Raw genomic sequence first — 22,019 nt, 5'->3', positions numbered from 1 at the left:
ACTCCAAAATGTCTCTGGTGTTTTGATACCTGCAAATCTGGATGACTTCCATTGAAATATACATGGACAAATAATAAGAGCAAAGTTGTGATGAACCTACACAAAAGCGCCGCTCTGAAACCTACAATCCTCCTCCCAGTGTTCTACTGATGGCGGGACTGCAAGTAAAAGTGCCAACACACGTGACAGTTTGACCTCCATACTATTGAGCCACGGGGGACGCCGAATGCGAATCTTCAGGAGTGGCGCAGCCGGAGGATAAGGTATCGTCTGCACCCTATTCTTCAGGAGGTAGATAAAAAACGTTATACCCAGCCTGACACGTGGGACGCCATGGAACAACGGAGGGTAGTAACTCTATTGACTATTAGCAACATTGTGATTATCAGTGTAAGTGACCTCCCAGTATTAACTAACACGCCAAAAAGACTGACTCACTTACTGAATTTAACTATACCCAATATGGGATACAAATCATGCTACACCAATATGATTGAGTAGCTTTTGAATGGATTCAAAACTTATACTATCACGGTGGAAACCTTTTTTGGGGTTGATTAACCCTTTGTGGACATTTTAATCATTTTAACCTTTTTCTTTTTCACATGTGTTCTCAGCGCTGAGGCCCTTTTAGTCTTTATTTGAACATTTAAAGGATAACTGTCACATTTAGACCCTAATTTAAATTTTCATATATGTAGTTACTAATGATAAACATGATATTCCAGAATCAGTTACTATTAGACTGACTTACCCTATATTTAATAAGATTCAGCCCTTAGCAACCAGTCTGCATAAAACTGCAATTTCACTATTCAGTTAAGATGGCGGCCACTGCCCTCACCCTGAGGCTAATCCCGCCTGCTCTCACTAGCCAGTAACAATAGCCCCCCAAAAGTGTCAGTAACCAGAGCCCTCCCCCTAAAGGGTTAATCTCCTGCAGCACAAAGGGGTCCTCTTACCACATGTTGCTTTCATTTATACACTGAGCAGAAGGCAGATCTCCCTTCCCTGGTCTGCGCTGCTTCAACTCTGCATTCTCCAGCTCTGCTGAGTGAGGGAGCGTCTGCCAAGCGCAGGGACAGGGAGAAGTGCACACAGCCCAGGCACTGTTATCAGCTGCTGGGGAGGACCTGGCTTTTATCATTTACCTGCAGTCCCTGGCTGTCTGTAATCTGACCTTGCACGCTGCGTGCTTCTGCGTCCTCCATCTATTAACAGATAGACGGACCATGCCTAGTTTCCTTATTTTAAGCACAGGTAAAAGTAGGCATTGCAGGGAACTAAACTGTGGAATTAAGGGGTAATTGAATACACAGTGAAAAGTTGAAATAGGGCCACCAAGGAGATATTAATCACCACAATCCAATACTCCCCCCAAAAAATAAAAAATATGACAGTTACATTTTAACTCTATTGTGATCAATCTGATTTTTTTAGCGATCAATTTGATATATATGGGATTGTGCTATATATCCCCATAGTCTAATATTAGGAAGTCCATGTGTGTGCCAGACAACAGATGGATATATTACAAACATCGATTAATTACAACATCAATGCCAATTATGCCAAAAGTATTTTATGTGGGGGTGTGTTTATATGTGTATATAGTGGTTGTAATAAATATACATTTTGACCCATAGTCTCTGGGTGGTTGTAGATAATGAGTGCTTGTCACTACTAGTTCAATTATCACTTATTTTACTATTGATTGGGTGTATCAATTTTGACAAGAGCACCATATCCCTGCTAACAGACAGGTGAGCCTCTATACCATTCACTTTCATCATTTTGTAAATGTCATTTTAGGACGTTAGAAGGCTTAGAATTTTAGAAGCAATTCTTAAAATTTTTAAGAACATTTCCAAAACCCACTTTTTAAGGGCCAGTTCAGGTGTGAAGTCACTTTGTGGGGCTTACATAGTGAAAACCCCCCATAAATGACCCCATTGTAGAAACTGCACCCCTCAAGCTACTCAAAACAGATTTTACAAACGTAGTTAACCCTTTAGGTGTTTCACAAGAATTAAAGGAAAATGGAGATGAAATATAAAAATTTCACATTTTGGCCGATTTTCCATTTTAATCAATTTTTTTCTTGAACACATCGAGGGTTAACAGCCAAACAAAACTCAATATTTTATTACCCTGATTATGAGGTTTACAGAAACACCCCACATGTGGTCATAAACTGATGTAAGGGCACGCGGCAGGGCACAAAAAGTCATATGGTTTTTAGGAGCCAGATTTTGCTGGACTGGTGTTTAGATGCCATGTCCCATTTTAAGCCCCCCTGATGCACCCTTATAGTAGAAACACCCAAAAAGTTACCCCATTTTGGAAACTAGGGGATAAGGTACCAGTTTTATTGGTACTATTTTGGGGTACATATTATTATTTTTAATTGCTCTATATTACGTTTTTTGTGAGGCAAGGTAACCAAAAAATGGCTTTTTTGGCACAGTTTTTATTTATTATTTTTTACAACATTTATCTGACAGGGTAGATCATGTGCTATTTCTATAGAGCAGGTTGTTACGGATGCAATTATATTAAATATGCCTATTTTGTTTGTTTCAGTTTTACATAATAAAGCATTTTTGTGTCTTCATTTTCTGAATGCCCTATTTTTTATTATTTTTCTGCTGATCGTCTTGTGCGGGGACTTTTTTTTGCAGGAAGAGTTGACATTTTTACTGGTACAATTTTTGGGCACATATGATTTTGTTAACATTGATTATTACACTCTATGGGGCAAGGTGACCAAAAAATTGGCAGTTTTTATTTATTTATTTTTACAGCGTTCACCTGAGGGGTTAGTTCATGTGACAATTTTATAGAGCAGATCGTTACAGATGTGGCAATACCTAATATGTTTACTTTTTAATATTTATTTAAGTTTTATACAATAATAGCATTTTTGAAACAAAAAAAATGATGTTTTAGTGTCTCCATAGTCTGAGAGCCATAGCTTTTTATTTTTTGACCAATTATCTTATTTAGAGTTTCCTTTTTTGCGGGATAAGGTGACGGTTTGATTTGTACTATTTTGGCACTATTTTTATTTTACTATTTTTACAGTGTTCACCTGAGGGATTAGGTAATGTGGTATTTTTATACAGCAGGTTGTTATGAATGCGGCAATACCTAATATGCCTACTGTTTTTTTTATTTTTTTATTTCACTTTAGCACAATAATAGCAGTTTTGAAGCAACAAAAAAAATCATATTTTAGTGTCTGAGAGCTATAGCTTTTTTCATTTTTTGACCCATTGTCTTAGGTAGGGTCTAATTTTTTGCGGGATGAGGTGATGGTTTAATTTGTTATTTTTTGGGGGGCATACGCATTTTTGATCGCTTGGTGTTGCAATTTTTGTGATATAACACAGTATTTTTTACAGTGTTCACCTGAGAGATTAGATCATGTGATATTTTTATAGAACTGGTTGTTATGGACGTGGCGATACCTAATATGTATACTTTTTTAAAATGTATTTCCATTTATCACAATAATAGCATATTTGAAACCAAAAAAATATGTTTTAGTGTCTCATGTTCTGACAACTATAGTTTTTTTTTATTTTTTTAGCAATTTTCTTATGTAGGGACTAACTTTTTGCTGGATGAGGTAAAGGTTTTATTGGTATTGGTTGGACATAAGTCTTTGAACGCTTGGTGTTGCACTTTTTTTTTTTTTTTTGGTGTTTATCGGACGGGGTGGACCATGTGATATATTTATAGAGCCGATCGTTATAAAAGTGGCGATGCTTAATATGTGTGTTTTTTCTTATTTTTTTAAAAAAATGTATTATATAAAAACTTTTTTTTAAATTAAAAACACTGTTTTTTTTTTACTTTTGTTTTAAACTTTTTTTCTGAATTTAACTTTTGGGGGTCTGATCCCCTCTGCAATGCATTATAATACATCTGTACACAGAGTAATACACTAACAGGTTGCCTAGCAGACCCAGCCTGAGGCTGGATCTCCTGGGCACCCATAGAAGACAGGTCCCAATGCCGTGCAGGTCCCACTGACCGCGGCATAGAAGGAGTTAATGCGCCGGCATTGGTGTTTTCACTGATGCTGACACATTCAGCAGGGGTTAGGCTAACGGGAACAGTCGGTACCCTGCAGGTGATCTGGCGGGCGCAGATTCTGCACCCGCCCAATCAGCAGGCCGTAATAGTATGGTGCTGGGCGGCAAGTCACGTCCCGCTGCGCCGTACTAGAACGGCGCTAGTAGGGAAGGGGTTAAGATACAAAACAAATAAATATTTCAGAATGTTCATTTCATTTGGATAAAAATACATTTGCAAAAGATTTGAACTTACAGGACGTGGTTTGAAAGGCGGCTGGATCTCTAGACGCTCTAAACGTTCCCAGTCAATCCAGCGGAAGAATGCATGATCACGTATATCCCGCTCCCCATCACAGCCAGATCCGAGTCGTTTTAGAGGATGTTTTGTAAGCAACTATCATAATAAAAAAAAAGCTACAGATATTAGCCGGTCTATATGTAAATGTGATTTCCAGTCTATTTAATGAATTCTGCAGTGAATTAAACCATCACTCACAACATACAGCAAAGACATTTTCTTCCGGTTGATAAGAGCCTAATGTTGATTACAGAAACAATTTCTTGTTTTGAATCTAGACATGGAAGATGAGAAAATACATTTCTTTGACAGAAATGTAATTTAGGCAAGAAGTGAATGATATCTCGCTGTGTAAAACGGCGTAAACTCTGAAGCTGGCATCTTATTTGGACAGTCTTAAAGATGTGGGCGAAACTTCAATTCCAGTAGAATAAAGAAATTGTGATTAACATATTAAATAGCCTACTTTTAATATGCATAAGGTCACGTCTACGTGCACTTGGAATTGCTGTGGAATTTCCAGCCAGATTTTCAAGCAGAATGCAGTAATGAGAAACACGACACAATTCCTGTTGTAGATTGGTAGCTGATTTTCCCCTTTGAGTTCACTGAAGCGCTGGTGCCTTCTCAAACAGCTGACCAGCAGGGTTCCCCGGTGTCGAACACCCACCGAAACAAATTGTTCAAACTTTAATTTGAGTTCAATTTGGCTGAATTGGTTGATCGATTTAGGTGTGGATTGATATTACCCAAATTAAAAGTTTCAATTATAATTATATGTACATAGTAATAGTAAAATAAAAATATTTTTTACCCCTTTGCATATGGACACAGCCTCTCTGGAGAGGGATTTTGGATAAGATACAGTCTGCTCCATGATGGACTGGAATAACTCATCCTCATCTTCACCATCAAAGGGGGGCTGTTGTAACATGAAGACATTACCATAAATTTTTATTCCTTTTCTATGATCATAAAAAATTAAAGATGAATGGAATAAGACAAAATGGAATACAACACCGTATTAGCTCATATTGTGGAAGATTTAATGACATCTGTCAGCAGATTAGTCCCTATGACACTGGCTGACCTGTTGCATGTGCACTTGGCAACTGAAGGCATCTGTGTTGGTGCCATGTCCATATGTGTCCACAAATGAGCCTCTAGGAGCAACAGGAGCGTTACCATTACTTCTAGAGATTTAGTTCTATCTCTAACTGCTGCACCCTCTGTACTTAGACTTTAGGAGAAGTCAGGACCAGACATGATCATGTTTTCACTGCCTAGATCTGTCAATCTAAGTTCAGAGGGTGCAGCAATTGCAGAAAGACCAGAGCCTTTAGGTGTAACGGCAACACCCCTGTTTCTCCTAGAGGCTTATTTGCATAAATTAACACCTTTTTTTCCCTCAGCATGGTGGGCACATATGAACATGAGACCAACACAGATGTCTTCAGTTGCCAAGCGCACATGTAACAGGTCAGCCAGTGTCATGGGTACAAATCTGCTGACAGATGCCTGTAATTAGTGTTGAGCAAAGAATTAACTTCAATCCGAATTTCGGGAACAATTTGATTTGCCTTTGATTTCCTGGTGCTTAGCGGTAACTAATACTTTTTTACTGAAATGGCAGTAAAAAAACTAAACCAAAAAACATTCTAAAAAAAAAAAGTTAAATGTCTGTGACGTGTGACATCACCATGTTATCAAGCTGGTGCATTTTATTCAATCAAGATGACTGCAAGCAAATGGATGAGGTTGAGTTTTAACCCCTGATTAACCTCTGGAAGGTCTCAATGTGACTGTCAGGTGCTGTAATCAGTGTTAAACGCGGCATCTGAGGGGTTCAATGACGGGGGGGCTGCGCGATCGCCGTTTTCCGTCATTGCACCTGCTACAGTACATACAATGGAATAAGATTTGTGATGAAGTAATTCATAATGAATCAAATCTCTTTGTGAACTTTGGTCGAAGCAGCTTAATCAAATTTTTGATAACTTTGCTCATCTCTACCTGCATGCAGCCCTCAGGTCTTCATGCTTGTCTACTCTTGACCTGTACAGTGTACATGATATGTCACACAGAGCATTGTAAGTATGGCCCATGCATCATTCAATGAATGTCCAAAAGGAAGACTGGAGTCATCACTGAAGGCCAGAGAAGCAGGGTTTGGGAGGGTTTACTCAACACTTTACCAGATAAGTAACACCCAGCATTGGGTGTTAGCTAAATATCATATGGCACATGGGTGAATAAAACAGATTTTTTTGGGGGGGTTATACCAGTACTATCAGCATTGTTATGTCTAAATTAGTTTCATTGCCACATTTCCAACTGCAATTTGGCAACTAAGGGGGTAACACTCCTCTCCTCTAATGAAAGAGACTAAATAGTAATAATATGATATAATAAACTGTGGGCACTTACCTGTCCTGCAAGCATTTCATACAGTAAAACCCCATAAGACCACCAATCCACTGACTTCCCATAAGGCTGATAGGCAATAATCTGGAAAAATGCACATTATTGGAAAATGAAATCAACACAAGCTGCTAAACACTGTACAGATTTGACCTAATTGACTGCTAAGATATGTAGTAAAATATCCGAGGATTGGGATTAGAAGAAAAAAAAGATGTGCTGTAAACTAGACCTATTCTATTATACCTGGACACAAACAATGTAATACAGATCCCGTTACAATTTTAAGACTCACTAAACCAGTACTTTACTTGATGATCAATGTTATTTTATATAGAGGCAATAAGTCTTTATTGGAAACACTTTATGGATTTATCTTCTGAGCAGCAGTCCTAAAATGCTGAAACTATAACCTAGTCCACTGAAAACGGAGGTGGTCTGGCATTACAAACATTCGAGCAGCCAGAAGACCACATAGCCTTTATAGGGCAGAGATCAGTGAGACGTTTCAATTGTGTGACAAGGATTGTATGAACACAGTTCACTGATCATATAATGAGAAAACATGGATGGCAGCTAAGGGACTATCTATAGGGGGCTCAGAGGTTGTCTTTATGTCCAGGTTCTAGTGCCTTAGGGTGCCCCTCAAGTTAAATAAACAAATGCCAACAGCAGGAATGGCATAAGATAGCCTTTTACAGATTTTGCATTGGGACCCAGAAACTTCAAGTGTCACCTCTGATGATGATGTCTCCAAGCTACCTGACTGATAAGACTTTACATGTATAGTAGTTACTGTATATACAGTGGAGTAGCATGTGTTGCCAGCACCTGGGACAAGCCAAGAATTGTGTCCCCTAATTAATGCCTAGTCATTAATAATGCCATTTTGATCTCTAACCTACAACAATACAACTGTCAGGGCATGATGGGAGGTATAGTTTTGCAACGGCTGGAGACACAAATTGGAGAACATTGGTATAAAGTAAAGAACCCTTTACACTGCTTAAGCATTGGCCAGATAATCGCTAGCAAGAGTTTATAGGAATACTTGTTAGTGATTATCTGCTAGTATAGGGGGGCCACCGATCACCTGAAGGATGTGCAAATTCCTTAGTCATTTGGTAATAAGATCATTTGTGAGGTCACCTAAATCATTATTTGATGGCAGCAGATCCTGCCATCTAAACTGCACTCTGCTGCTGGCAAACAAATATCCTGTATGGGGTCGAGTAATGGCATTAGCAATCCCTCCTCCCTATACTGTGGAGGAGATCACTGCATGTGTCTCTTCCACTGACAAGCAGGTGATTGTCAGGAAGGAATGTGTCCCTCCTGCCAATCGTCTGCTTCATTAAGCAGTGTAAAGGGGCCTTTAGCTAACAGGTGGCATAAAGAAAAGTGTCGAATATATCAAGCATGATGTGCCAAATCTATCACAAAGCATGAGCCACAGAGATATGCTGCTGACAATAGTTTTTATTTTACATTTTAAGTGACACATAAGAGATGAATTGATCGATGAGCAAAACATAGAATTACATAGGTCAAATATTGGGAACGGGCATTCATAGAAACTTTTGTCCTGATGATCTGTCCATGTAAATGGATCCTTACATTTAACCCCTTAACACCCAGCGCCGTAAATGTACGCCGCAATCGGATGTGACTTAACGCCCAGTGCCGTACATGTACAGTGCAACGGATCGGGCGGGTGCAGGAGCTGCCACAGCCCGAATCGTTGCAGGGGTCCGGCAGTCACTGATAGCCGGACCCCTGCTGTATGCGCTGGCATAGGTAAAATCACCAATGCCGGCACATTAGGCCCTGCACGGCTGCGGTCAGCGCTGACAGTGGCACATGCAGACTTCAGACATGTGCAGGGTGGCCATCGGGTCACCGCACTGCTGTGATGGGGACCCGATGGCAGGGAAGGCAGCCTGATGCCTTCCTTAGGAATCGTGGCTGCCTTCTCACAGGAAGCAGGCTGTAAGTGTATTACACTGGTAGTACACTTACAGCCAATGCATCACAATACAGAAGTATTGCGATGCATTCTATAGGGGATCAGACCCCCAAAAGTTAAAGTCCTAAAGTAGGAAAAAAGTAAAGTGTAAAAAAAGTTAAAAAATTTATTTTTACAGATTTTTTTTTTAAAGTTTCAAGTAAAAAAAAGCATCCTTTTCAAAAAAGAAAGTAAAAAATATTGGAAAAAAATATGGAAAAGTAGATATATTAGGTATCGCCACGTTCGTATCGACCGGCTCTATAAAAATATCGCATGACCTAACCCCTTAGGTGAACACCGTCAAAAAATGTAAATAAAAACTGTACAAAAAAAACTATTTTTTGTCACTTTACTTCACTAAAAGTGCAACACCAAGTGATCAAAAAGACATATGCTCCCCAAAATAGTACCAATCTAACCATCACCTCATCCCACAAAAAATGAGCCCCTACCTAAGAGAATCGCCCCCAAAAATATAAAAAAAACTATGGCTCTCAGACTATGGAGATTTTGTTTCAAAATGATTTTATTGTGATAAATGTAAAAAAAGAAATAAAAAAAGTAAACATATTATGTATCACCACCAAAAAAGTGTAATAGCAAGCGATCAAAAAGTCATATGTACCCCAAAAAAGTGCCAATCAAATCGTCATCTCATCCTGCAAAAATGATACCCTACCTAAGACAATCGTCCAAAAACTGAAAACACTATGGCTCTCAGACTATGGAGACACTAAAACATGATTTTTTTGGTTTGTTTCAAAAATGATATCATTGTGTAAAACTTACATAAATAAAAAAAAGTATACATATTAGGTATTGCCACATCCGTAATGACCTGCACCAAAAATATCACATGACCTAACCTCTCAGGTAAACATCGTAATTTTTTTTTATAAAACCGTGTAAAAAGTGTAATAGCAAGATATCAAAAAGTCAAACGCACCCTAAAATAGTACTAATGAAACCGTCATCTCATACTGAAAAAAATTAGCCACTACATAAGTCATTGTAAATAACCAAAAATAAAAACAGCTATTTTTTGTTATCTTGCCTCACAAAAAGTGTAATATAGAGCAACCAAAAATCATATGTACCCTAAAATAGTACCAACAGAACTTCCACCTTATCCCATAGTTTCCTAAATAGGGTAATTTTTGGGGAGTTTCTACTCTAGGGATGCATCAGGGGGTCTTCAAATGTGACATGGCAGCTTAAAATTATCCTAGTGAAATCTGCCTTCCAAAAAACATGTGGCGTTCCTTTCCTTTTGCGCCCTGCCGTGTGCCCGTACAGCAGTTTACGACTACATATTGGGTGTTTCTGTAAACTACAGAATCAGGGTAATAAATATAAAGTTTTGTTTGGCAGTTAACCCTTAATTGTTAAAAATGAAAAATCGGCCAAAAAAGTGACATTTTGAAATTTCATCTCTATTTTCCTTTAACTCTTGTGGAACACCTAAAGCACGAATGGCCAACCTGTGGCTCTCCAGCTGTTGTAAAACTACAACTCCCACTATGCCCTGCTGTAGGCTTATAGCTGTAGACATTCTGGGCATGCTGGGAGTTGTAGTTTTGCAATAGCTGGAGAGCCACAGGTTGGCCATCCCTGACCTAAAGGGTTAGCAAAGTTTGTAAAAATCAGTTTTGAATACCTTGAGGGGTATAGTTTTTAAAATGGGGTCACTGTTTTGGAATTTCTTCTTTAGGGGTGCATCAGTTTCCGACCACTCTTGACACAGAGTGGGAGAAGAGGGTTGCATTGACAATTCAACACAATGGGCAGCACATTGAACACATTTTATAAGTGGTCAGAAACTTGTAAATAACTCATGAAAGAATAAAGTTACGTTAAAAGCAAGCACACCATTGTTTTTCTTGTGAAATTCCAAATAAGTTTGATGTGTCACATGACCCTCTTCCTATTGAAAAAACAAAAGTTGGATTCAAAATGGCCGCCATGGTCACCACCCATCTTGAAAAGTTTCCCACCTCACATATACTAATGTGCCACAAACAGGAAGTTAATATCACCAACCATTCCCATTATATATTCCACAATAGAAGTGTATTTGAATCATGTGTACTGTGGCACTAGGGCCACTTCTCCTGTCTTTGCACTAGTTAGTGGCTGTTTCTCTAAACTATACATGTTATCCTAATCTTAAATCTCAATCAGAACCATGAATCTGTGTCATAACCTGCTGGTACCTGAAGATGAACTTGTTTTGGATGTGAATCTGTTCCTGGACCAAATCTTATTTTGACTAGTACTGCAAACTTCCCTCTGCCTGAGTTGCCTGATGAAATATGACATATTCCATTTGTATTTTAAGCAAAAACTGAGGAAATGGCAAGCTGAAAAAACTTTAATATCTTCTTATAGTCTTCTGTTTTGTGGGTCTAAACAACCATTTTCATTTTCAGAGTGTTTTTAGAAGAGTCTGGTTATTAATAAAGTTTTGAAATTTTCATCATAGTTTTTCCTGACGAGGATTGTGAACAAGCCTTAACACTAACAGGCTATTTAAGGTCTGAGACCTTCGTCAAAGTTATCTTAATGCTTAAATCTCCTTGGGTTCACATACTTTTGCTAGGTAATCCTTTCCAGTTTTCACTCTAAATACTTGTACAAATGTACAAAACCAAAATAATCCACTTAAAATGTTGAAACGTGTGTTACATCTTTAACGTTATGCATTTTGGAGATTATTTCATCTTCAACTCATTTCATCTTCAACTGTTCACATTAACAGTAATTTTGACCAGGGGTGGCCAAACTTTTGCAGGTCAGGCTGCTTTCACACTAGCGTTCGGGTGTCCGCTCGTGAGCTCCGTTTGAAGGGGCTCACGAGCGGACCCGAACGCAGCCGTCCAGCCCTGATGCAGTCTGAATGGAGCGGATCCGCTCAGACTGCAACAGTCTGGTGGCGTTCAGCCTCCGCTCCGCTCGCCTCCGCACGGACAGGAGGACAGCTGAACGCTGCTTGCAGCGTTCGGGTGTCCGCCTGGCCGTGCGGAGGCGTGCGGATCCGTCCAGACTTACAATGTAAGTCAATGGGGACGGATCCGTTTGAAGATGCCACAATATGGCTCAATCTTCAAGCGGATCCGTCCCCCATTGACTTTACATTGAAAGTCTGGACGGATCCGTCCGAGGCTATTTTCACACTTAGCTTTTTTTTGCCATTTTAATGCAGACGGATCCGTTCTGAACGGAGCCTCCGTCTGCATTAATATGATCGGATCCGTTCAGAACGGATCCGATCGAACGCTAGTGTGAAAGTAGCCTTACTGTATAGCTTCACTAATTTGCCTTGCTGCCTTCAAACTCAACTTTGCTTAGTTCCTGATTCTGAACCCTGGAGTTCCTGGTTGCTCTCTTGGTAAATGTTCCAGTGTCACAAACTTGGATCTATTACATTTCTAGAAACTCTATTCCTGCACAGAAACCCATGGGTCTTGGCCCCTGGGGAATCTAGACCTGTACCCTGAACCTGAAGTCTGAACTTTATAATTAACCATGTGATTTGCTGATTGAAGGTAAAGCATCCTTGAATAATCTTAACATTTATCTCATATCTGACTCTGCTATGTTCCTGGTATGTGAGATGCCTGATACTACACTGAATCCTATTACTCCAAATTAATTTGTGGTTTGCTTGTCATGTAAACCAGACTGTATCAAGTAGTTACCTTTTGTAATACTTGATACTCACAGTCAATTATATAGCGTTATTGCAAAGCAATGAAATACAATTTCCAACTTGGAATTCCCAATCCCCTATGTTTTAGTGGATATCTAACTGATTTTTCATTAAAGGGCCTGTCTGAATAATATATTTTTTTAAACAGGCAGAGAATACTCAAAAAATCTTTGAAAATCATACCCACTGTTATTCCCTCACCACTACCTTTTTAACAATTTCCATAATCTATGCTTCCTGGTACCTCTTGATACACAGGAAATGACCACTTATGACCAGTTTACCAGTGATTGGCTATTCAGTCATTTCCTGTGCACTTCTTCTAATCCTATAAAAATCCCATAATAATTTCATCAAGTTAAAATACATCCTTTACTCACACCGATTTTAGTGGTCTGTCTCTTACTAAAGTGGTTTCCAAGAACTTCCTGTATAATACTGGCAGGTGTTGGAGAAAGGTCAGGAGCTGCTAGAGAAGCATCTGACTTATTCATGAGCTCCTGCTCCCCACTGCTGCCTTCCCATAGAAGAAAACAATTACTGGTGGATGGACACAGGGAGGGGTTAGGTCATGTATAAGCATGACTTTTTTCTGACAGCGAAAGATTCTTCTTCAGAGAATGCTGCTAGCATTAAACATTAAGTTCTCCACCACTTTTCATTCGCAGACCACTGTGACAGACCACTAAAATCAGGATGCCTTTCACCGCACTATGCTTACCTCTATGAGGGTATTATAAAGGACGTCACAGGTTCCCTTTAATGGAGAAATATTTGCAGCAGTATGCACGGCAGGCATTCTTCTTCTTCTACTTTCTTCATGAAAGCAAACATTTTATCACCTCCACTTCAGCAACTCCATATACAATCATAAAGTGCAGGTAATTAGATTCTGCAGGGGGTTTATTAGCAAACCATACAATGTAGAAGAGCCCATTGTATTATGTAATCTCATAATTAATCATAAATGTAGAACTTATTTACCAGCCATAAGACGAAAGACAGCAATAACGTGTCTGCCTTCTTTTTTATCCTTTATAGTCTGTTTTATTACCCATGCATATTATGAGTCTTATTTAGTGAAATGGTACAAAGTCAACCTACTGCATGTATGTCAGTTTTTAGCTGTACAAAGTACTGAAGCTAATGAAATCTCAATGGTTTCTGTAGGCTTCAGTATATAAAGTAAATGTTTTGAGACATCTACAATAAGATATCTCTTGTGATGATACAGTATTTTATGTTAATTAATTATTGTAATACCTTATTTATATTGAATTAAAAACAACTGATGTAAAACAATGAAATACATTAAAACGCAGAAATGCCAGCTATCAGGCAAAGAAAACTCTTTCTATGACCTTTTTTGGCAACTCAGTTTGACATCATTAAAGAGATAAAATATGAATAGGATGCCTACAGTGATTAAGAAGCTGCCTGGTTCCTTGTGCAGGCATTGTGTAAGTCATTGATTATATTTTACCCTTTCATATCTGACTGTTAGTATGTAGTGATAACCAAAGAGGTTAACCATCTAGAAAAATGCAATTTACAAGACCACTTCATTTCTGCTAATGCACTACTATGTACTCATTATTAGAGATGGCCTTACGATTCGCCTGGCGGTCATTTCACGGCAAACTTTGCATGTTCGCGGTTCGCCAAACGGGCGAACATATGGCAATGTCAGCCGGCGCCATATTCTTTTACATTGTGAATAACTTTGACCCATGACACATCCATCAGGTGGTACAGGACAGTCAATAAAAATGTTTCAGCACATGGACATACCCCCAACTTATAAATAAACCTTATCTAGCCGCCATTTCACATTCAGTCTTTTGCCAGTCTAGGGAAAGGTTGCTGTGTGGAGCAGGGACAGACTGTTAGAGACACCAAACGCTAGCTAATAGGGCCACAAAAGTCCTTTTAAGGACTGGTATAGGTGTGCTATCGATAGGTGTGACTTACTGAGGGGTGTAATATGTTTATAATATACTTTCTAATATAGAAAGTATATTATAGTGTGTTTGTATTGTGCAGCAGTTCTGTTCGGTTCTGCTGAGATACTGCAGCTACACAGAGGGGCAAACACTATTGGAACAAATAATTTCTACTGGTGTGCTATACCAGTTGCCCCCCGAAAAATCTGATTGAAGCAGGGGTGTGATATACCAATAATATACTTTCTATATAGTGCATTTAGGTAGTGCAGCATTTGTTTGCGGTTTTGCTGCATTACCTCAGCTACAGATAGGGACAAATGCTATTGGAACAAACAATTTCTACTGGTGTGATATACCAGTTGTCCCCCAATTTTTTTTTATTGAAGCAGGGGTGTTATATACCAATTATATACTTTCCATATAGTGCATTTGGGTAGTGCAGCATTTGTTTGCGGTTTAGTTGTGTTACCTCAGCTACAGATAGTGACAAACGCAAATAATTTCTACTGGTGTGAAATACCAGTTGCCCCCCAAAAAATCTGATTGAAGCAGGAGTGTGAAATACCTTCTTCCACAAATACTTCTGTTCTATAGGGACTTTGTCACAGGGTCATTTTGAAAATGAAAGGCAGAGGAAGAGGCAGGCCATTCCACAGGGGTGGTAGGGGTCGGGCAGGTGCACCAGGCCGGAGCCTAAGTGGGAAGTTGCAGAAGGTGTGTGTGATTATATCAAAGGACACACCAGAATTGGTTGAGTGGCTCACTCAGCCTTCCGCTTCTGCACCCTCCTCATCATCTCTATCTGCACCCTCTTCACTCTCTGCTGTGTGCACCGCCAAAGACACCACCACCACCATCATATCCCCTCCGCTCGAGTCAGAGGAATTATTTTCCCATCCATTACAAGACCTTACCGATGTGCAGCCATTCTTGGCATCGGATCAGAAAGAGGAGGTATCAATGGTCACCACACAGCAGTCTGACGATAGTTCCCAGATCAGTCCAAGGAGGGTGGACCCCTCTGTTGCTACCTACCAGATCTCTAATGTCAGTGCTGGTGAAGGGGACGATGATGATGTGTTTATGGACGTCACGTGGGTGCCCACAAGAGAGGAAGAGGAGGGGAGTTCAGAGGAAGAGATGGAGCAGCAGATAGGGAGGAGAAGGAGGAGAAGCAGGCAGAACTTACAGTGCACAGGAGGCAAAAAGCAGACTGCTAATGTATTTGGAACAAGCCATCCATAATGCACATCTGGCGCTCCCAGGACGCCGGCACATAGTTCTGCAGTATGGGCTTTTTTTTAAGTGTCCGCTGCTGACAATAGTGTTGCCATCTGCAGCCTGTGCTGTAAACACATAAGTCACGGTAAGCCCAACACTCACCTAGGGACAACAGCCTTAAGAAGGCACCTCGCCTCCGATCACCGAGCCCAGTGGGAGCAACACTGTCAGAACCCACAAAGACAATGTGTACTCTAAAAGATCATGCTTAAATACCATAAAGTCATACCTCAGGTGTGTCCTTGACAATACAGGGTTGGCTGGACAGAGAGGGGGCGTGACTTCGGCTGGTGGCCGGGTGAGGTGATCAACAGATGGCATGAGAGTGCATTATGGTTACCGTACCACTTGGGGGAGTGTTCTTCCGCCGGGGTCCCTGACGCGCTGGTGTGGGTTGATCGCCTTCACTGCGGGGAGGTCGGCGGATCGATCCACTAGCGTCCCTAGCAACGGTGCGCGTGTTGGAGGAGGTTCGGGAGGAGCCGGGCTGACGTGATGATCGCATGGGCGGAGTCGCTGGCGATCAGGTGACCCGGAGATGGTCATGCGGTGACGTGACCCTGCCTTCCCGGACATGCGCGCTGGCTGCAGGAGGACGCTTAGGAAGATGTGCGCCATGAAGGTATGTGTGGAGTTGGATCATATGCCCAGAGTGGGCGCATATTATGACACTTTGTAGGAGTGTATTTGTATCCACCTTGATGACATCAGCACTTCACTAACTGGGTGGTTGGCCACTCCTATGAGAGTGGGTGTGTTTTATGGTATTTAAGCATGATTTTTTAGAGTACACATTGTGTTTGATAAAGGCTGTGAGTCAGCCGAAACGTCACTACCCTCTGCACGTTTGTTCACTTGAGCGGCTCCCAATAAAGGGATCTTATTTTAAGGGACTTGTTATATAGGAGCCCTGATGGATCTTGGACTCCAGGTAGGCTGCTGCCTTCCGGGTGACCACAAGATCTGGTGAGTGCGATTCCACAACACTTTTTTAGAACCCACAAAGACACACTCCTGGTGCTCCACGTCCTGCCTCTTCTCCTTCCCCTTCTCCTCTCTTCCCAATTGTCCTCCACTCCACCTTCCACCATGCCGTCATCGCATTCATCTGGCAAAAGGCAGGCTTCCGTGACCTAAATGTTCAAGCGATAAAAGATGATGACGCCAGATAACCCTCTTGCCCAACGGCTGACCGCCGGCTTGTCAGAACTGCTAGCCCGCCAACTACTGCCATATAAATTGGTGGACTCAGAGGCCTTCAGAAAATGTGTGGCCATTGGTACACTGCAATGGAAGGTACCCGTAAGGAAATATCCCGGAGCAATATTGCCACGTTCAGCAGCAAGTGAATGTATCTCTGGCACACAGTGTCAGTGCCAAGATGCATCAGACCATTGACACGTGGTCTAGCAAACACAGGCAGGGAAGGTACATAACTTTTACTGCCCACTGGGTGAACCCTCTGACGGCCGTCAAGCATGCAACCCGTGACACCCGTGTGGATTTGGTGTTACCACCAAGGATTGCATGCAGGCCTGCCTCTTCTTCTCCTCCTCCTACTCCATCCTCCGTCTCCTCCTCATCTGACTCCTCCTTTTCCACTGCTACCACCTCTTCCACTGTGCCCCCTAAGCTCCCCAGAACCTATTTGACATACCAGGTGACATTCCCATGCTGTGCCTGGAGGCCAAGAGCCACACTGATCCTGCACTCCTTTCAGTTTTGCGGTCACGGACCAATCAGTATTTTTAGTTCCTTTATATTTGACCTGTATTTGTGCTGGCTTGCAGTAAAATGAATATCCATTGACCGTGTAATATACCTCCGACCACATAATCACTTGATCCTTTCTGTCCGGTGAATGCCTAATGTTTGAGGCCTGTAGTCCAGTGGCCTACAGTAAAAATTGTATCCATTGACCACATAATGTACGTCGAGTCACATAATCAGAATTTCTTTTATGTCAGGTGAATGCCAAATTTTTAAGGCCCGTACTCCTGTGCCCTAAAATCAAAAATTTCTAGGCTCCGACAATCACAAAACCGTCTATTATAGAAATAAAACTATTAAAATAATGCAAGAGGCTTTCCTAGGATCCTGAAAGCCAAATCTACCTAGCTACGGTACTATTTAGGAGTGAGGAAGGGGATTTATCTTGCTAGATTTAGTATTCTTCAGTCTGTATTACAGCTTCACATGGTGGTGACCCAGCTTTACCGTGAACCTCAAAGGCAAATCTGCATCTGCCTAGCTATAGCACTAATTAGGAGTTGGGGGGAGTACACTTAGTATTTAATGCTTCCTATTATAGCCACATATGATGTTTTACCTAGCTTTCCCAGGACCCTGAATACCAAATCTGTCTAGATATGTTACAGCATGGAGGATTTATCAGGATTTGTAGGATTCTTTTCCAGGCCCTTGGATAGCAAATCTAGCTAGGTATTCTATAATATGGGGTATTTAACAATTCATAAATAGGCTGGTCTGGCATTCTGTAGTCTATGAAAGCCAGGTAACAACCTCTGGGATGGGGGCATATTGTTTATATAAAATACACACAATACCACCCTGATATATTGGGTGAATCTAGCACATGGTACCAGTGCAACATAATCTGTTGTTACCAGTGCAGCTCTATGGTCTTGTCATCCATCTTTTCAAGAATCATGGCTCATGTGTAGTGTTGAGTGAACCAGAACTGTACAGTTCGGGTCCGTACCGAACTTTGCGAGTTCGGGTACCCAGACCTGAACTCAAACTTTCCAGGAAATGTTTGGGTTCGAGTTCGGTGTTCAAGCATTTAATAAAGCTTTTGAAAGGCTGCAGGGCAGCCAATCAACAAGCTTTTAAGCTGTGGGCACGTAGAAGCCATTACAGTAATGGCATGGCTTTGATTGGCCGGTGTATCATGTGAACCAGTTTCACCGTCAGTTCTGTGAGAAGGTTTGACAGTCATTCTTCTCTACCTCTTGTATGACGTTCTTTGTTTTGGTTTCACTTTGTCATCTCCTTTCCTTCTGCAAGGTGTCACTTATTTAGACTAATTGTCTTCCTTTATATTCCCTCCCATACTGCCTCACTTTGCGGTTTATACTACTTCCTGGATAAAGTGTTCACTGGCGGGGGCTGCTGCTGCTGTTTGCTCAGATAAGTCTTTTCATTTATTGTGTTTCCTTGCTGGCTTGATTCTAGGTGACCCTGACTCCGTCCGTATTAAGTGCAGGGAGCCAGTGGTAGTGTCTTCTCACTATTATAGGGTTTTCAGGTGTCACACAGTCTTAGGTACGTGGGCATACAATCGTCTACCATTGAGACCCTTGCATGTGCTTAGCAGTCAGGGAGAGCTCTTAGGGTTTTAAAGGGCTCACCTATATGCTCCTTAGTTTGGGATCAAGCCAGTCGTTCGTTTATTTATAAGTTCTAGCTATCTGCAACTTCACCCGTGACGCCCAGCCTCTATACAAGCTTGATCATGTGCAGCACTGCCCATCAGCTCTGAGTAGTGCAGGTACAGGTAGCAGGCAGCGGAAGTGAGGAAGAGTGTTAGGAATCTGGCTATTTGTTTTGTGGGTGACCTATAGTGATTTTTTGTAGATGCAATACACCATCTTTGTACCCCTGACAAATAAATATAATAATTCATCTGGCTGTTAATTCTGTGCGTAACCTACAGTGTTTTTTTTGTGGGTGCAATTAGAGATGAGCGATTTTCATATTATTAAATTAGTTTGCGCTTCATTTGCTGGTAAAAGCAGAATTGCGTTATGGATTCCGTTATCACAGACCATAACGCAATTCTTTGATGGAATGCATAATGGAATTCCTTTAGAGGCATTCTGTTATTCATTCCATCATAATAGAAGTCTATAGGCTACAAAACAGATCTGTTAAATCTCCGTTATGCAGGGGAGTTCTCTCCTGCATAAATGAAACAGGACAGATCCGTTATGCAGGCCTCTAACGGCATTCCGTTATGCATTCCGTCAAAGCATTGCGTTATGGTAACTGAATCCATAACGCAATTCTGCCTTTACCACCAAATGAAGCGTGAACGAATTTCATAACATGAAAATCGCTTATCTCTAGGAGCAATGCACCATTTTGTACCCCTGACACAAAAATATAATAGTTAATCTGTCTGTTATGTGTATATGTCTGTGACATATACCCATTTTTGGTGTAAGATACACTTTATACGTGACAGGAAAATTAACCCCTTAAGGACCCGCGATGTACATGTACGGCGTTAGTGGATGTAACTTAAGGACCAGCGCCATACATGTATGGCGGGCTGATCGGGGGGGTTCAGGTGCTGCGCCCACCCCATCAGCGGCAGGGGTACCCTGCTGCATACTCTGGCATCGGCGTCTGGGGGTCAAAGCTTACAGCATCATGCACTGGGTTTGCGGAGGCTTCCCCATCGGGTCCCCGCGCTGCATTGATGGGGACCCGAAGGTAGAGAAGGCAGCCCGATGCCTTCCATAGGCATCAGGGCTTGCCTTCTATGAAAGCCTGTGAAATCCAGCCCTTAGGCTCGGTCTCACAGGCAGGCTGTCAGCATACAAGCTGGTGTGCAATGCATTACAATACACAATGTATTATAATGCATTGCAGAGGGAATCAGACTCCCAGAAGTTGAAGTCCCAGAGAGGGACAAAAATAAAAAGTTTAAAAAAGTTTTTTTTTAAAGTGTTTTTCATAATAAAAATAAATAAAGTTTCAAGAAAAAAAAGCCCCTTTCCCCAAAAAATAAAAAGAAATAAAAACAGACACGAACAGCTCTATAAAAATATCACATAACCTAACCCCTCATGTGAACACTATAAAAAAAATTAAAGAAAAACTGTGCTAAAAAAGCATTTTTTTGTCACCTTACATTAAAAGTGCAACACCAAGCGATCAAAAAGATGTATGCCTCCCAAATAGTACCAATAAAACCATCACATCATCCCGCAAAAAATGCGCCCCTACTTAAGACAATTGCCTAAAAAATAAAATTATGGCTCTCTGACTATGGAGACACTAAAACCTGATTTTTTTTTGTTTAAAAAATGCTTTTTTTGTGTAAAACTTAAATAAATCTAAAAAGTATACATACATATTAGGTATTGAGGCGTCCGTAACAACCTGCTGTATAAAAATATCACATTAACTAACCCCTCAGGTGGACACCGTAAAAAAATATAAAAAATGTTAAAGCCATTTTTTGCCGCCTTACATTACAATAAGTGTAATACCAAGTGATCAAAAAGTCATATGCACCCTAAAATAATATAAAACAAACCGTCATCTCATCCTTAAAGGGAACCTGTCACCGGGATTTTGTGCAAAGAGCTGAGGACATGGGCTGCTAGATCGCCGCTAGCACATCTGCAATATCCAGTCCCCATAGCTCTGTGTGCTTTTATTGTGTAAATAAACCAATTTGATACATATGCAAATTAACCTGAGATGAGTCCTGTCCCTGACTCATCTCACATACAGGACTCATCTCAGGTTAATTTGCATATGTATCAAATCGGTTTATTTACACAATAAAAGCACACAGAGCTATGGGGACTGGGTATTGCGGATGTGCTACCGGCCATCTAGCAACCCATGTCCTCAGCTCTATACACAAAATCCTGGTGACGGGTTCCCTTTAAAAAAATGAGCCCCTATATAGGGCAGTCGCCCAAAAAAGAATAAAATAACTATGGCTTTCAGTATGTGGAGACACTAAAAAATCATTAAAAAAAAAGCTTTATTACATAAAACTGAAACAAACAACCCAAAAAATTTGGTATTGTCGCATCCGTAACTGCCTGTTCTATAAAAATAGCACATGATCTAACCTGTCAGATGAGCGTTGTAAACAACCAAAAATAAAAACGGTGCCAAAACAAGTGTAATATAGAGCACCCAAAAATCATATGTACCCTAAAATAGTACCAACAAAACTGCCACCTTATCCCGTAGTTTCCAAAATTGGGTCACTTTTTGGGAGTTTCTACTCTAGGGGTGCATCAGGGAGTTTTTAAATGTGACATGGCAACTTAAAATTATCCCAGTGAAATTTGCCCTACAAAAATCATATGGCGTTCCTTTACTTCTGCGCTCTGCCGTGTGCCCATACAGCAGTTTACGATCACAAATGGGGTGTTTCTGTAAACTACAGAATCAGGGTAATAAATAATCAGTTTGTTTGGGTTTTAACTCTTGCTTTGTTACTGGAAAAAAATTGATTAAAATGGAAAATCTGCCAAAAAAGGGAAATTCTGAAATATCATCT

The 22,019-nt window shown here is 40.7% G+C and overlaps 1 protein-coding gene across 1 annotated transcript in view; it reads right to left on the bottom strand.

The window, feature by feature from the left end:
• The window catches only part of PRKCG (protein kinase C gamma), a 635,634-nt gene that overhangs the window by 4,257 nt on the left and 609,358 nt on the right, over positions 1 to 22,019 (bottom strand). Inside the window, exons 15-17 of the mRNA XM_044278076.1 lie at positions 6,808 to 6,888; positions 5,195 to 5,302; positions 4,336 to 4,476 (exon numbers count right to left, since the gene is read on the bottom strand). Coding sequence (XP_044134011.1) covers positions 4,336 to 4,476; positions 5,195 to 5,302; positions 6,808 to 6,888 — 330 coding nt within the window. The remainder of the gene's footprint in view (positions 1 to 4,335; positions 4,477 to 5,194; positions 5,303 to 6,807; positions 6,889 to 22,019) is intronic.

Source organism: Bufo gargarizans, chromosome 2 (assembly GCF_014858855.1).
Source record: "Bufo gargarizans isolate SCDJY-AF-19 chromosome 2, ASM1485885v1, whole genome shotgun sequence".
NCBI classification, from domain to species: Eukaryota; Metazoa; Chordata; class Amphibia; order Anura; family Bufonidae; genus Bufo; species Bufo gargarizans.
This window is presented reverse-complemented; position numbering and strand designations above follow the sequence as displayed.